The 17,904-nt window shown below is 39.5% G+C and overlaps 1 protein-coding gene and 1 long non-coding RNA gene across 5 annotated transcripts in view; one reads left to right on the top strand and one right to left on the bottom strand.

Annotated features, from left to right (window-relative positions):
- Nucleotides 1-17,904, bottom strand: part of ITGA6 (integrin subunit alpha 6) — a 58,336-nt gene that overhangs the window by 19,298 nt on the left and 21,134 nt on the right. For all 4 annotated transcript variants that reach the window (XM_015634392.3, XM_033516065.1, XM_015634390.3 and 1 more), the window contains 4 exons: nucleotides 4,793-4,920; nucleotides 4,290-4,369; nucleotides 2,267-2,522; nucleotides 683-814 (listed from right to left, as the gene is read on the bottom strand). In XM_015634392.3, the coding sequence (XP_015489878.1) occupies nucleotides 683-814; nucleotides 2,267-2,522; nucleotides 4,290-4,369; nucleotides 4,793-4,920 (596 nt within the window). The remainder of the gene's footprint in view (nucleotides 1-682; nucleotides 815-2,266; nucleotides 2,523-4,289; nucleotides 4,370-4,792; nucleotides 4,921-17,904) is intronic.
- Nucleotides 833-16,999, top strand: LOC107207404. The gene is made up of 2 exons (XR_001522737.2): nucleotides 833-1,138; nucleotides 7,120-16,999. It is a non-coding gene; the product is annotated as an uncharacterized LOC107207404 (long non-coding RNA).

Consider the following 17,904-nt stretch of genomic DNA (forward strand, 5'->3'; position numbering starts at 1 on the left):
ACACCAAAAGCAGAAATCTGCACTGGAACAGAAGGATTCTTTACACTTAATGCCTTTCCAAAAACGCAACACAGGCTTTTCAGTATATCTCACTAGTGTACAGAAAGGTCACTGGCCTAAGGACATGCTTTCCTGACAGCAGAAAGAGCAAGAGATTCACCTCCTGCAACACACACACAAGTCAAATATAAACAGTACTTATATTATGGTATTTTAAAGGTCTGCTAAAAGCCACTGGAGTTTTAAAAACTTGAAGAATAAAAGAATTGCACTTACCTACCAGGAGAGGAAATCTGCAGCCTTAACAGTTACACACAGAAAGTGAAATTTTGATAAACTGTCTGATACTACATAGCAGAGACTGTGTGACTAAGGACTACAGACACATTCATTGTACTGACCCATCACAGTGATGATAATCACTCCCTGAGATTCTGTAGGCACTCAGCACAGCTCTTGAATATCACATTACAACAGCAGCTCCTCTAGGTACCTCAGCAGTATCATCTTACACTTAAAACTGGCCCATAAATGTGGAGGGAGGCTGTGAATTATCCAGAACAGTTAGTGTATTACAGGCTCCACAATGGAACATCTGCTCCCATTTCAGATTATCACAGCAGGCTGGGATCACAAATGTTTAAGAGACCTAAAGAGATTTATCACATGTACTTAATCCTACCTAAGTAACTGTTAGCTGGAACAGGAACTAGATTCTTATCCTGGCGGCTCTCATCACCAACTTCGTAAGGCCCATCATCAAAGATACCAAGATCATAAAATGTCTGATTCTTTTGCTCTGCACGGACCACCCCTGAAAAAATGAAATGATAAAATAAAAGCAAACGAATGATAAGTGAGAAAAATAACAAATAAATGTTCCCAACTTATATTAATTATGATGAATGACATAGTGACTGTTGTTAAAATGGGACAAACACAGAATAGTGCACTGGGTTAGTGTTTTGTCTCTGTTCTATGTGCCAGACGCTCATGCTGCTCTACAAAGAAGCCACACAATGACCTGGACAACATAGGATAGTAATGAATTTCTCAAAAAAAAACATTGAATCAGTTTGGTCATAAACCACCCTTATCCTGTATTTCTTAGCCTGATAAAGCTTCTCTTAAAAAGGAGGTAAGTACACAGGATTTTTTTTTTTTAAATTACATTTCATTATGGCAAACACGAGTAATATATTTAGAAAAGGTATTTAAGAAGAAAAAAGCTATTGTTCAATAAAAGGCGTGCTTCCCTTTTATCAATTGGCATAATTAAGGTTTTGGCAAGCACAAACACGTTTTTCCATTATACAGAAGAGTACTTTTAGGACTGTCCTTGCATTTCTCTGCAATTAAAGTAAAATGGTGTCCGCACTCAGTACGCTGACTCAGGCCGGTCAGAGTTTGTTGACGGATACGTGGAAGATTAAGTTCTCACTGAAGTACACCTTGTGCCAGAGCTTAATGCACTGATTTTGCACGGTTCATACACCAGACACAGGTGTACGAGGTGGAAAAACGCAATGCTTGGAGGATCAGATGTTCTCAAGGGGAAAGTATTTACAGCTGTTGGTGTAATGAAGTGTGATGGGAAAAAACACTTTGAGAGACTGAACTGGCAGTTTAGATGCTTCTGAATATAAACTAACAAAGAATATCTAGGGGTTTTTTTCCCCTTATGTTTTGGAGTATCTCTTAGATGACACAGAATACTTGGCTCTTAGATTAACCATGAAATTTTACATGGACATGCATGGATTTAGATATGAATACATGTAGTATTGCTATTATCTTCCAGAAACCCTTCAATATTTATTTTGGAAAGTACTCATATCCACAAACTTCACAAAGAATAAAGGGGAGAATACTGCAGAATAAACAAAGAGTTCAGCAGTTATCTAACATTTGCTCCAGTGCAGAAAAAGGGCTGGTCAAATAACTCATACAAATTTAGTAACTTGTTCCTGTATGAAAGTGTCCAATGAAGCCCTCAATCCCACTGTAAGATTAAGACTAATAAGGGGAAATTTTGCTGTACATATGTGCAAAGTTCCATTATCTATTCATAAATACACACTAAGATATTTAAAGAAACTTCAGTAAATGTTGATACAGAAGCATAGCATTTTGTAAAAACAGGTAAAATCATTATATCCCTATTACCTCCTCTCCCCTTAAAAAAAAATTAAAACTCAGGATGCAACCTTTGAGAGCAATCTCAGAGGAAATGGTAAGGGTAAGCAGGAAGGAAGCCAAGTCATACCTTTCCAGTTGTAAGTGCCTGGGGCACCAAACACAATATAATGATAGTCTCTAGTAAAAGTAGCAGCAACACCTTGCTGACAGGAACCAAACTTCTCATGGCCTCTTAAACGACCATCACAAAAACTCCATACTCCATTATCCATATCATCCTTAATAGTGAGGTCCTGGCTCAGCACATAGCACCTTCCAATGATATCCCGGGTTTCCTGCACTGTGTTTACATACTGCCTTTTTTCATAGCGATGCGCACACGTCTGCAAGACAGAAGAAACAATGTGTGATGTTTCTGTGTGTCATACACAGGTCACCTCAGAAGGCAGGGCTCATCTAGCAGTCCCTCCTGCTACCAGTGCTCTAAGTCACTCTACAGATACACCTAAGGGCAGAGTCCAACATTTCCTACAGGCAACATATGGGAAAGGTTGGGCACCTACAGGTACAAGTCAAAGCAGCCTCCTTCATGGTCAAGGAAGGCCACAGGGTTAAATCCCTAAAGCCCTTCCTGATACCAAATTCCTCTCTTTCAAGTGAGGAGAAAACCACCCTCTCTCTCAAAGAAAAAAGTGGCTGTCTCCCAACAGCTCTCAGAGTTGAAGGACTGACACACCCACGCAGGACACAAGAAGCTGGTTTAACTACCATCTACCCAAGACTATTCAGAATTTGCCCCTTACAGACAAGTGCCACTAAGCAGAGGCTGACAGCTTTTCCAGTGAAGGGACAGGAAGTTGCTCCTACTTCCTCTGTTGATGTTCCACTTACAGGGTAACTGCCACTGGGGCAGAGCTGAAGCACTAAACACATCCTGTTCCTTATCTTTTTAGACTATCCCCTGGGAAAAGAATTCTAATCAAATATTTAACACAAAGGATGAATAGCCACTGGCTAAGCAGTGTAACTGCCAAACCATTGTAAAAAAATGTGAACAATCAAACGCCTTTGCCAGCTGTGTTTCTGGAAGAATAAGATGTAGCAGGTTTCGTGAAGAACACAAGCAAGTCAAGTTTCTCAGCTGACAAACCTTTTCTATGGTTCTTATCAAGGTCTACATGTTTGGCAAACATGCAGCTGCTCCACACTAGAGCACTGCTGCAGTGACCTCCAGGCTGCTCACATCTCATCTAATAAGTGAATTCTCCACTTACCACTTACAAAGAAAAGACAAGATAGCATTAGTTGATGACTGATTATTCAGTGAACAGGACTGTTTCCATGTGGTCCACCGCACTTTGGGTTCTGAGGCAGACAAAGCTAGTTATTACTGCCTGTAAATGCTTAAATAACCAGATTTACATCCTGAAGTTGCCTGCCCCCAGCTTTGGAAACAGTGACATTAACGTCCTATTAGATGAAGAAACATGACTGCACACCTACTTTATGATGTATCTGGTGTCCTGAAGCATCATGAGAGGTTATTATTTAAATTTTTATTGAGAATGTTACTTTTCAAACTCTTTCTGTCACAAATCCCAAAACCTTTTTCTCTCTGTTTAATATAAAATAAAGAGTATCTACGCATTGTATAAAATAAAGAATGGCAAGTAGTCTTACTGCAGTGCAACCTACTGCAGTGCAATGACCATATTAATTCACAGGAGCTCCTCAGTGGAAGTCCTGATAAAAGCTAGAGTGAGGCTGCTCATCTTGGAAAACTGGCTGATGACAACCTGCTACTTTTACAGCCTTATACACTATTTCTCCCTATTTCTAAAGCCAGTAGTATTTAAAAAAAAAATATGTGTATATGACCAAAAAAAAGTGTATTCCTTGAAAATAAACTGTCCATCATAGATTGCTACAAAGGTTATAAAGAGAGGCTAACTCACAGAAAAGTAATTTAAAGCTCTTACAACCACAAATGCCTTATTTTGCTAAGAAGACATTTAAGTCCTTACGTACAAGAAATCAAAGGAGTACACTTAGGCAAGTTATCTTTCTGCATGCTGCACAAAAACACAGACCATTCAGAACATATACTCTAGACCCCAGCTGTTTTTGTAAGTTAGTCCTTTAGCACTTACCACCACATTTCCTCCTGGCCCCTGACTTTGGACAGTTACACCCATCCATTGGTCTTCTTTACTCTCCATCTTTGGGTCAGCTGCAGAGTATCATAAAACAGCTTCAAATATTAACAGTTCACTACATTTTCTTTTTTTCTGAGTTTACTTTTTGTTTGTTTTTTCTTGAAGCCCGTATGTCAGGAGAGCCTCTTTATACAAAACACCCAATAGTCTGCAGGTGGCAGTGTCTGTACATTTTATCACTAATGGCATCCATTTAAATCTTCAGCCTATTATTTCACGTTACATCAATTTACAAATAAGAGTAAGAATCTACCAAGATTTAAGCATCTCATACTACCTTAGCAATTAAGCTACAACTCACTCTGATGCAAAAAGTAGTTACATATAAATCCCTAGAAGCAGCTGTCTGATACTGATACACTGCCTCATAAAAGGACATCAAATACAAAGAATCAGACAACTGTTTCAATTCTAAACAAAAGCACTGAAGAACTTACTCTCCTCATCAAATTTGACTCGCATGCAATTTGTATTTGGAGATGCAATGTCACAGCTGTACAGCCCTCCCGTTCTGTTGGCCTGCTGGGCTGGAAAGGCCTTTTCCCGAGGAGCTCCAACCAGCAATCTGCAGGGAAAGAAAAATAATTTGAAGGAATATTAGAAAAGAGAAAGGCAACAGAATCAGGAAGTGTTTTCACCATATTGCTAGAGGTTTGACATACCAACATTTGAGGATGTATGAAGAGCTACACTACAGCACTGATCTTTTAAAAACAGAAAGGGTGGGAAGAGGGAGGAGAGAAGCTGTACAGCAGTAATGCAGATTACAATTACTGGACCTGCAAGCCACTACCTGTACTGTTATTACTTCAATTATTGTTGCAGTCTTCATTGAGAGTGGTTGATAAAAAGAAGGTGTCTGGCATTTTTTCCCAAAAAAAAATGGGAAAAAATTCCATCTTTTTATCAGTGCATCAAGTAGGGTATTTTTTGCCTTACTAGGAATCATTGGTAAGGGTGGGAAGTGTCACTAAAATGACCAGAAACCTCCCACAACAGTAAATACAGTTGTTCCCAGGCTGTCTTCTAGTTTTACACCAGTCCTATGCCACTGTTTACCTGAATTTAAAGGCACCTTAGTATCTCTGACCAAAGCAAGATCCCTCCTGAACCAAGGACGTGTTCACTGAACTGTTCCAGGCTCAGTAAAAACATGAACTCCCCCTCTCCACTCCTTTGCAAGATACTTCATTTTGAAGCTGAATATGGTCTTCTCCAAAACATCTGTCATCAAGAACAAGCTATTTCCACAAATTACTTATTTCTCCTATTAAAGAGCTACTCTAACAAGCTCTTAGACAATGCTCTGGTAACCAAATACACAGGTTCTTATTTTAAGCACTAAGTAAAGCAAATTTTCTTCTGTGTAGACTGTACATCATGAGTATTATCACAAAACCACCAGCAGGCATATTTACTTGCAAAATAAGGTGTGTCTGAAAAAGTCTTACATTGTCTGTTTCTTTGTAGTGTCACACACACAGAAGCACAGCTGCCTCTCAGGCAGCTGACTGAAATAAGTAGCAACCAGTGTGCAGTAGTTTGCAGAAGAGGATGGATAGGATGGATGGGATGGATGGGATGGATGGGATGGATGGGATGGATGGGATGGATGGGATGGATGGGATGGATGGGATGGATGGGATGGATGCTAACCAGACTGTGCTTCCTGACCCTCAGACATAGAACAGCTGTAAGAAGATATCTCTGACATTACATTGACACATTTGTGTCAAGGACAGCAAAGCTGAGACTACAGCTGGATCCACAAGGCTCGAAGAGGACCTCAAACCCTCTTTAATATCCAGCTCTAGTTCTGCTTTGTTGTGCCACTGGGTCAAAGCACATTGTAGTCCATCAGAATGCTATTTTTACTAAAAACATGACTCACTCTTTTTCATGTCTAACAGTGCAGACTGGATCAGTTATGATAATATGTAGTTTTTCTTACTAAGGAAATGTTTATTCACTGTCCCTAAAGTAATGAGAATCAAAATTAAATTGGTTTGTTATCAGAAAACATGCTTTTTCTAAAACAAAATTTTATCTGTATTGTGAAACAAATTGCACTACCTCTATAGGACTAAATTCTCCCACAATCCGTAATTTATCCTCCTCATGAAGGTAAGCCTCCTGAATGCTGAAACATTCAGGTGAAGTATTTGCCTTTGGACCATACACAGGACACACAATCTGGGTGGGGTTTGGCTTAAAAGGTTTTCTGCTTTTCCCTCTATGTACATCTGCCATCTTTTTCAAACATTTTTTCAGAAACAGCAGTCATCACAAGATTTTGCAAACAACTATGATTTTAGAAAGACCATCAATAACTGAATTTTCTAATTTTGGCAATGATGCATTTAGCTGTAATCTCTTAAAAGCAATTCTTCTGCAAAGCATCTGAGTTATTCCTAATGGAAGAATAGATACATTTTCTTCTCAGTTCTGTTATTGCCCAGGGAAATACAGGTGACCTTTTTTTAACAGTAACAATCATCACTTTAAGAAAGCAGAGGTACTCATTTCCTAACTTACAGAAATTTTTATTACTTCTACTTTATCAGTCAAAGTTCAGGGAGGGGGGTAAAAGTGATGTATTGAACTTAGAGAAATCAAAAACCCTTTGTTTCAACTTTTCAAATTTAAATCCCTTATTTGGTTTAATTCATCCACCTGCATATTACTGACAGTGGCAGTGCTGGGTCAAGAAAATTAATCCTATTCTTTTTTACAGGATAGTGATACAATGTCCCTCTCTCTCTAGCTGAATGACATTTTACAGTACACCATGATCCTGATGAAGTGAGAGGACCTACTGAAACACTGAGGATTCAAATAAACAGCATTGCCAACAGAATACAGAGTGGGATGATGTGCCACCTGCCATAAAATGCCACAAACATTCAGTGGCATCTCAGACACTGCTGAGATGAAAAATGAAATTGCTCAGTTTTCTTTAAAAATGTAAGGCTTCCATCCAACACAACCTCAAAGGCAACAGGCAACCTTAGATTCTTCCCAACGCCCATACCCCCCAACCAGATATTATTTTCCACTGTAAACAAAGAATTTCAAAGCAGACTTATTTAAAACCCTCAAGATTTCAAAGAACTGTTATAAGGAATCCTGTCACTAATCTCCAAGTGTCATCAAATACAAAAACTTGAATTCTCTTGGGTACTTCACTGCAAGTCCTTACAACACAAGGCCAACAGAAGCACACACTATGAGTAACTGCTCACAAAAGATGAGATCAGTTCAAGTATAATACTATGATAAATCCTGAAATGCATTTTCAAGTAGCTACCAAAGACGCATTAAAAAGTGGCACAACTCCTTAGTACTTGTTTACTACTTTTCTGCCCTAAAGACCAGAGCAGAGTAGACTAAACCTATGCCCCTGGGTTCTGCAAGACAGGTTACTGAGGTGATGGTTATAAACATTATGAGGATTACCAACGCTAACAGGAATCTAAGAAAGTCACATGCATCTAATCTTTGGTTGAATAAATGAAGCAAAACAAAAAATTCCTTGCAAACACACTGTCAGTTCTGATCAACAAAGCTGCTGTTCAGCTTGCCCACCGTTTAAAAGGGGCATCTGAAAAATCAAAATTCTATTGTTAAAGCCAAATTACTTAATTTAAAAGTAAAAAGTGTTCACACAATAATGGAAGTATGACGTGAACCATGTATCAGTGTGAATTTCAGCATGACTGCAGTAGTATAAATGAATCAGCTCATATATTGAGCTGTGCTACGTGCTCAACAGTTCTTCCTAAAAGAAGACACATTCCAGTCATTACTCTCTGGCTACTTACTCAGCTGTGATTTAATAAAAGAATTTTAATCAAGTTTGAGCTCATTATGCCAAAAACCTGGTTAGCTTTCTCTGCAGCTATGCACGTTCTATTTTAGCTTTCTTACTGGCAAGCAAAACCTCTTTCTGCAGGTCAGGGGTAAGGGTAGAGTGAGGGGATGCTCTTCCAGCTGTCACTATCTCCTCATATCGGCACATGAAACACAGACACTTAAAACCTTGGAACTTTTCCTCTGCAAATAAAGAGTGACAAAAACAAATTCTTAATTTCTCTTCACCTATGCTCACAGTATGATTCATTTTATCCACTGAGGCTTCTCCCTGAAGGTCTGTGGATATGACATGGTCTACTGTAACTACTTCCAATTAGGTTTGAATGTCCAAAATCCTGTTCCAGAATCTATATTCACATAACAAAATAACACCCCAATATCAAGAATGCAGAGTGGGAGATGAAAACCCAAGACACTCCAACACATAGACAATTTACGGACTTTTCTATGCCATGGCAGATTTGCCTTGTTACTCTACAGAAAACAGCAGCTCAGCCATACAGCATACTGAACATAAACATCTCTTAGCATCAGTTCCTGTCAGAGACTTAGTTTTTCATTATTTGAGTGATGATTAATTAGTATCTAATGTTTACCATGAGTCCAACATCAGACAAAAGCAGTATTGTTATTCCTCATATAAGTTACAGAAACAGATGCTTCTAACTGCTTGAATCCTGATTTTCCCCATACATCTTGTGCTTCAGTACATACACAACATCCTAACTGGGTTTCCCCCGGGCCAATCAGACTGCACAGGTGTTAATCAACAGAAATGTAACATAATAGATTATTAAAATAATTTAATTTAAAAGAAGCATCTATCAAGTGACAGCGTTAGGAAAAAAAAAAAATCTCAATTATCTCATACCCTGTCATGAAACTGCAATGTTTTCTTAGCTTTAGTTATAATTAAAACATGTGTCTTCCAATTTCAAACTGAAATTCTGATTTTTAACCAAATGAATCAGTCCAGTTGCTCTATCAATTAGAGTTATTTTCATTATTGATTTATCTTAATTACTTCTTGAAGATACGTGATAATAAGTGAAGTCCCACTGCCAGTTATGAGCAACTGCGACTCAGAGGAACAGATTTACGCCCTTACAGCCCTAGATTCATAGATACAAGATAATCCCCTAAGATTAGAGCTCCAGGATTGGCGTATGATGCCGTTTTAACTAAGTGACCTTACTGAGGCACACTTTTGGCTCAGCTGGGTGGTGCCTGCCCTGCACAGACACCAGTGACCCTGGCTGTACCTGGGTGTGTGAGCTGCAGCTGGTACACAACAGGGAGTGCTGGCCCATGCTCTCAAGACAGGGACCAGCAGAGCACCAGGTGCCTCCATGGAACCCTATGGCACAGCTACACCCACCCCACCTCACTGCACTGTTACACTGCACCCAAACACAGCAGCAGAGGCAAGCAAAGTTCCGTTTCACCACATACACCAAGCACTACTAAAATCTCAGAAAAGGTATCAAGACGTCTTACTGACTTTATCCACATCTGGAGCACACCTTTGGATAAGTGTGTGTAGAAAACACACCTCATAAACCCACATATATCCAAGGAGAAGTTGAGAACTCACTGCCCACACGTTCAGGTAGGCACCAAGCCTCAGTTTGTCAACTGCTGTTGACCAGTATTGCAAAATTGTAAACGCAGGTCTGATTCCAGATGCACAAACTGTCTATGAACTGTAGGACTGGCTGCATTTAGAAGAGCCCTTCTATTCTGGATTCTGGAACAGCATGATTTATTGAATGCAACATACAACATTCCTCTGGACTTGCAGTGAGAATGTATTAACTGCAGAGTAGCTAAATCATATGGCACTAACAGTGCCATTACAATCACAAGCTTAATATCCCAGGTCAACACTCAGCACAGCTGCGGACACAAGGCTGACCAAACAGTGTCCCTCCTGGGGAGGGTGAGGAGGACAAATCTGTCTGTCCCTGCAATTTTGCTCAAATTCTCATCCCCCATTGGATGCATAAATAGGGTACTTTTATGTCCTATTCACTAATACTGTGCTGAGTGCTCTGATTGGTCAAATCTGTTCTGTGCATACATTTGCAGAATATATCTTGGTAGGAAGCGTACTTGGTTAGTACAAAACCCTTCTGGGTATCAGGCAGAAGAACAAGACATGGCCTAGGCCTCATTTGACATTCCCACCCCCAATGCCACAGCAACACAAACCACAAGACCTCCATCCAATTTCCACACTTGCATCTGGAAGCACCATGGCATATTGAGCTTTGCATTTTCTTCACTACTTTATGCTTCCAACAACCAGTATTGAGCAAGAACAGTTAGATGAACACCAAGAAGAAAGGGTGTAACTTCATTTAATCAGATGTGGCCCAAAAGAGTTACTAAAATCCAAAGTAAAATACACAAGCTTTCCATTTCAACATATATTACAGATTATGAAGTAGTAGGGTGTGGATTTTGAAACCCTTTCTGCTTTAATTGGTAATTCTTGAAATGTTTAGCAGGTAGCTGTGGCTTCTTCTCAGCTAATGAAAACAGCAGTGAGAACTGGGAGTGGTGTCTGCTCAGAGCTATTTGAACTCCTTCCAATACTGCTCATGAAACTATCTTGGACTTTCCAAAAGGAAAGTCAAAGTTAAGATGAGAAAACCGTATCAAAAGAAATGCAGAAATCCTCCAAGCTCCTGGAAGTATTCCCTCACTCCACAGTGAAATTCTTTACTTCACTTACAGCCTAGAACTGTTCAAGGGTAACATACGATTTTCACAACATACTTCAGAGAAGAAAAATTACCAGCAATTCATTACAGTTCTCTTTTCAAATAAAAACTCAAAACAAATCAAGTAAAAGGAGGGAGAAGATGTGCAATGTTTTTCAGGGTAAATCCCATTCATTGAAGTAAGAGGTTTCCACTGAGTAAATTACATTTTAGTTTAAACAAATACAAAAATACGACAGTCTGCACCGAACTCAGATACTCCGCTATCTCCCACAGTTTTCTTCATTCCTTAAATTCTTTCCTTTTCCATGGTATCCTTCTACTCAAACAAGGCACCACATCTTTGCCAGCCTTTCTTTAAAAGAAAAAGCAACACTTCCATAATGCCACCTCTGAGCCTTAACACACTGAAGCAGAAATCACAAGTGTTTCCTGGGTAAGAAACCATTAACCATTTCCACAAATAGGTGAAATAAAATAGTCACTGGTGTAAGTAATTTCCAATTTGGCAGGCTCCACTGAGCACAACTGTCAAATTTAATATTTGTGTCCTCAGGTAACAATGCTGCCACTGCTGACTTTGCACTTCATTATGTTTCCTGAAAGACTCCACAAGGGGTGCAAATCTGGAAAGTGACGAAGCTAAATGCCATGAAATGTCTCACCCCTGACTGGACTGTTACACTCCTACATGCTTTCTCTCCCCCAGTTCCAGTGCCCTCTTGAGGAAGAGTTTCACTAGATTAAGCAAAATGAAGAAAATGCAGTAACTAGCTCTAACTCAGTTTAAATTTTACTATAAAATAAAGTTATCTATCAAATGTTTAAAACCTCCAGGCAGAGACCCCTGATCACAATGTGGGTATCTACAGCCTCCTGAACTGTATTTTCAGTCCTCTGCACTAATTTGGTCTCAACTGTTTTTAAAATTAACAAACACAGAAGACGGATGCATTTAACCACGACAATATTTCACAATAACTGAAGTTGGTCAGTGGCACAAACACTGTGTGTGAATATTGGTGCTACCACCCTTGCTTCACGCTTGGATTTGGCATTCCACAACAGAAACAAGTCACATGACAGGAGCATCACAGACTAATTAGCACAGAGAGATTGCCCCTTCACACTCTGGCTGCTAATGAGAACTGGAGGTGAACCATGGGCTCCTCCAAAAAAACAACAAACCCTCCCCAGCAAAATAGAACCAGTAACTGTGTCAGCAGGGAGCTTGTTTGTGATGCTTTTTACAGAGACACCCATCATGGTCAGTACGTTATTAACAGCTATTTTAAGTGACTGAATATTCTCCTGATCTGCTACTCCACAGCTATATTTTGGAATTAACCGTGCAAAACTGTGGCCAAGTACATCATTAATCTCTGTTGCCTGGAGGCTTGGCACTTGAAGGATTGCAATTTTAATTTTATTCTTCAGCCTTTTTTAGGAAACAGATTATGATAGAGGCTGGAAAAAGAAGCCAAAAGCAGCACAAGGACTAGGGCAAGCTACTACAAAGCAAAACTGGAACTACAAAGATACCTGTTGTTCTGGAAAGGCCACTTATTATTGACTTTCTGAAAGTCACATGGAAAAATAAACACTTTCCCATCATAGTCCAGAGCCCAGCCTGTCTGGATTTGAAACAGGTTTTGCAGATCTCATTTGCATTTGTACAAAGCATTTTTCTTAGAAGAAATGGTACAGTCTGCTCCAAACTTGTGTTTCAAAACCTAGTTTTCCACTTCAGACACTACTCTCTGGCTTTAATCAATAGATACCTCATAGTTTTCATACTGTCAAATAGCAAGTACAACCTGTATACTACTTACAGGTTTAATTTCTCCCTTACAATCTATACATTTTTCAGATTAAAAAGGAAGAACAGACCTGATGACTAACTGGTACTGGAAAATATGTATTAGACAGTTTTATAATTAATGTAAGATAAACTTATGGAAGAAATAACGTTAAAGGGATTTTCATTCAGGTTTTCTAACACGGCAGTGCCTGGTACCGCATGAAATCCTCTTATAACAGCATACAGTTTAACTACAGAAGTGACAAGTGCATCATTTCAAGAAACTAACTTGGAAGCCAAAGTCCTGGCACTTCTAGCTCAGCCCCTGCCCCAAGTCACCTTGTCTGCCCTGGAAGGACTGAACTACGAGCGTCCCACCACAGCCAGCCAGCCACAATCCAGCTGCTCTCCACTGCAGCTGCACTGAGCTGCAGGTCCTGGCAGCCGCAGGACAAGCGCTCAAGGCCAGCTGCAGCAGAGCAGCCGGGGTGAGCCAGCAGACCCCAGCTACCTACAAGGACAGGGAGAGTGCAGTGTCCATCCCCGCTGTCCCAGCACCGCAGCCTTGCTCTGCGGCCAACATCCCCACGGCAGGGCCCTCCCTGACCCTCGCCTCGCCCAGTGCCGCCCCTGCTCTGCGGCACAACGGGCCCTGCAGAAGCAGCTGCTGTACGGAGTCTATGCTGGGACCGGTGTCTTGTGGACATGGCTCACTCTACAGGCTTAAATAAACATAACAGAAATTAGGAATTACTGTCTCCTGTGCTTGGGCTGCTGGCCATTCATGCCATAGAAAACCCCAGAATTCATTTAAACTTCTCCATATTTGCAGGACTTGTCTTTGTATCCCCACTACGCATCTCTACATAACCTTCATGAAAAATTGAAGTACCACATCATTTATTAGGTACATATTTTAGAAAACAAACATGAAAGCAATAAAAATATGGAAACGGTTGCTCACTTTTTTCTTCTTTGGAAAAAAAAAAACCTGAAAGCAGTGCACCCAGTATTTGAAGGCACTACTTGTTTGAGAGGTAACAACTTTAACAGTCATATACTGTTCATTCAATGTGCTGAAAGCCATTTAAGAAAAAATATAGTAGTTCTAATTCAGCACAAAAATATTTGGGTTGAAATGTCATTCCTCTATTTCCTTCACCGAATGAAGTACATCACTTTCATTCATCACCATAATTAAACTATTGAAAGGCATGAAAGAAGTACAGCAAGAGGGATGGACATTTTACTGTAGAATCAATGGGCAATATAACACACTACAGCAACTAATACAGCCCTGCAGAATTTGAAGAGCGACTGCTCCCCATGCTAACCCAAGCCATAGCTCCTTCATTCGTACATCCAATCTATGAGATTCCCCCCTGTTCCTTTTCCAGACTTTCCACGATCTCCCTCTGAATCATAGGGGGAATACCAAGACAGGTAGAAACCTCCTGCACTAGATACACAGCCAAATAAATTCTGTCTGATTCGTGGTCTGAACAGAAGTTCACTACATTTAGTTAAACCATACCAAGTAGCACTCCAGGGGGAAGGAAGCTCACCCACACCAGGCCAACACTGGCATCCCTGAGCTGTGCCCTGCCCCTCTGCCAACTTAAGCCCCTGGGCTACAGAGGAGTACCCCATGATAGTGGGCTAAAGAACTCTGCACATGTAGAAAAAGCATGGACTCTCCTGACACAATCCCTAGTAAAAATTTCAGAGAACAAGTACATGAACAGCCATCAAACACACACTTCAACAGCCTGAAGCCACTTGCATGCTAAAGCACAGTTCAAATTATTCCTTCACTCTTAAAACCATCATAGCCCTGGGCTAAATGCCTATAATGGGATCCACAGTTTGAGTAAGACTTTTTTCTTCAAGCCATGAACTTAATGACAGAAGCAGATGTGTCACTGAGTACATGACGCATTAAGCCCCCCACGCCTTCGAATTAACTGAAAACACAGGCACTCAAATCACTTGGAAGAACATCACGCCAATAAGGTATTTTCCTAGGAGACACGTCATACAAATGCCCGTGCAGCTGGGATGCTCAAAGAGCCTTTTTTTACATTCCATGCAGATACTCAAACACTGATCAAACAGATCAACAGAAATAAATGATACATCCACAAGAAACTGCTCTTTATACACATCTATGGAAGAGGAAACCATTGTATTTTACTATGATTACAAACTGAGAATTTCAACCAGCTTTTAAAGCTTAAGACCAAGATTTTTTGAAAAATAACTTATGTTTGAGATTATGCCAAGCAACCCACTGCATTCTCTTACTCTATATACTGCTACTCTCCACATGCACACATACCTAATTTTACATGCATCCCCTCATACATTTTCTCTTTTGCCACTCCTCACATTCTCACTTGAGTGGAATCTAGAATTAATTCGTTTTTTTCAGGTTATTTTTAAAACCCTATGTTCCTGTAAGCTGCAAGTTGTTCAAGGGTATTGCACCTATTTCTAGGACTGGATCTGGTCTGACAACAAAAGTATTCTTCCACTATATGCAGGAACACAGCTTGGCTGGGAAGAGAAACAGCTTACACCTTTCACCAATATTCTGGGAGCACAGTACATAATTATCAAACATTTCTCTAGCAGAAAAATAAACTGAGTGGATAAAACAGATTACAGGGACTTGTAAAACTATGCCATATTTGTAGTAGCAGCTACAGGGGTTGGCTGTATAAGAAAAAAATACACCAAATATATTTTAGCATCTTTGGCCAAGAAAATATGGTTTTCACTTGAGGGTTTTTTCACACTACACAAACATGGATAATTAAAATGGCTTTTCATGCACTCTGCTAGACATCACTAACATCTAAGAGCCAGGAGACTGAACAACTATGCAGCTTCAGCTGCACCAATGACAAAGTACTACTAAGCTAATCAATCTTTATCATTCCCTTAGCAGAGTATTGTGAAAAGAGCAGTAAGAAAAGGACACAAAAAATTCAACCTCATGATGGTGTCTTGCCATCTGCAACAGCTGGTTGCCACTTCTGACTACTTCCAGTATAAACATGCATTTCCCTCAGACCTTTGACCTATGCATGTGCTGACAGCAAACAATCCCAGGCAATACAGGAGTGAGTTGTTCCCAGCATATCTGAAATTCTTTTTTTTTGAAAGATGTATTTTATAAACCTACTTTTGAGAAAGGTAACAATGACAGATGAAATTAAGAAGAAATTAAGAAATTAAGCACACAGAGTTCCATTTCCAAAAAAAAAAAAAAGAAAGTCATCTTCACTAAAAAGGAAGTAACATTCAGTCTAAGAAAATTCTGCCATTCCTATGGACACTATCAGCAAACTCAACAATGCTAATCGTTCCTATATACTGTTCTCTATATCTTAGATGATCTCCAAACTCCTTGAAAATAGAAAACAAATGCAAGGAACACAGCTGAAAAGTACCCTAGAAATTCACTAACTGGCAGTGAAATACAGTGCAGGATCTGTCCCTGTTACCCCAGAGGGACTAGCGTACATTTTTATGCTGTAGATGGCATCTTGACAGGGCCCAATCCATAAAACCCTTCTTTTCTCCTTGATTGAGCAGACCTTCTCCCTTCCTAACACAGCCTAATCATCCTCACATACATTAGCTCAACTCCTTGAAGGAAATCAACATTAGGAAATTACATATTTTTAGATGCAGTTCTGTAAGAGGAAACAAGAAAAACAATCATTGCTGCAGCTGATCCAAAAATGATCAATGCATACTAGTAAGTGCTCCAAAACTCAAAATGCAAGCAGCAGCACTTTTTGCCTTGCGCTGTTATTTTGATACAAAAATCTGTCTCAGGTACTCCACAGCAGAATACACACAAGCCTGTCCTTTCAGATAAAACAATATAACTCCACTTTTCCAAAGTCTCTTTTCCACAGAAATTGCTAAGGAATTCTCAAAATAATCTTAGAAAATGTGATACTCACAATACATTAAACCCAAGGAAAGCACATTTTAACAAGAATACAATACTTTTTATGCCAGGACTGCTTAAAGGAGCTTTATTAACCTATGGTATAGTTAATTTATTTTTAACATACAGAATTATTCCCTTAAAAATGGAAGTAAAATCTTTTTTCAAAGTTTGCATTTGTTTTTCTAAGCTACATTCTTCTCCCATTACTTTCAAAGGAGTAACTTGCTTATGTATATTGCAGTCCAAAATATTCAGTGCTAATAAAATAATTATTCAATATTTTCCAGACTAATCTGCATAGTTCTTTCATCAAATATTCCTGTGCTGTTACTTACCCTTGCTAAATACCAAGATAAGGTGTTCATTTCCCACCTAATGTTTCACAGTACAGACCACCATCTTGCTCCTTCAATAATACGGATTTTTACGTACTTGCTCTTAAACTGACATTTGCCCAATAGCCTAATCTCAGTCTTGTCCTTTCCACAGACTATGTCCTCAAAATGGGGCATTTTTACATTTATTGCTAGAATGATTCATCTAGACCCAGGCTGGTTATGAAACATTTAAACAATAGCTGATTTTAAATGCATTTCTTTCAAAATGAATGAGGTATCTCCAATGAGAATTCACCAGAATGCATTCCTTACAAAACTTAGAGTTGCTCTGGCCATGCAGGTGGAATTTAACAGAGGGAAAAAAAAATGGCCCATGCTGACTTGGTGAACAATTTGCTGCTCTAACAAGCCAGGCAACCCAATATGCTAATTTCATTTATTTGGTGGAGAAATCAGACAGCAACAAATTAGATCAATTATCATCCTTCTCTGCTTGTTAGGCCTTATGAAAAAAACATTTATGAGAAGCCAACCTACCTGTCTGGCTTCTGCCACCAATAGCCAAGAACATAACTCAAAATCAGTACTGGGAAAAAAACCAGCCTTCTGCAGTTTGCTCCTCCTGTAACAACTACACATCCCTTATGCAACTTAAATTCTTCTCACTTCTTTCACTCATGATATTAGTAGCACAATGGATCTTCCTTGAAAATCTGTCCCCTACCACTACAAGAAAACTCTTCAACTACTCCTCCCTTCCAGCTTCATTTGATCCTGACCTTTGCCACAGGACATCTATCTTGAACACAAACTCCTCTACTATCACTAAGAAAGCAAATAAAGC

This window comes from Parus major, chromosome 7 (assembly GCF_001522545.3).
Source record: "Parus major isolate Abel chromosome 7, Parus_major1.1, whole genome shotgun sequence".
NCBI lineage: Eukaryota > Metazoa > Chordata > Aves > Passeriformes > Paridae > Parus > Parus major.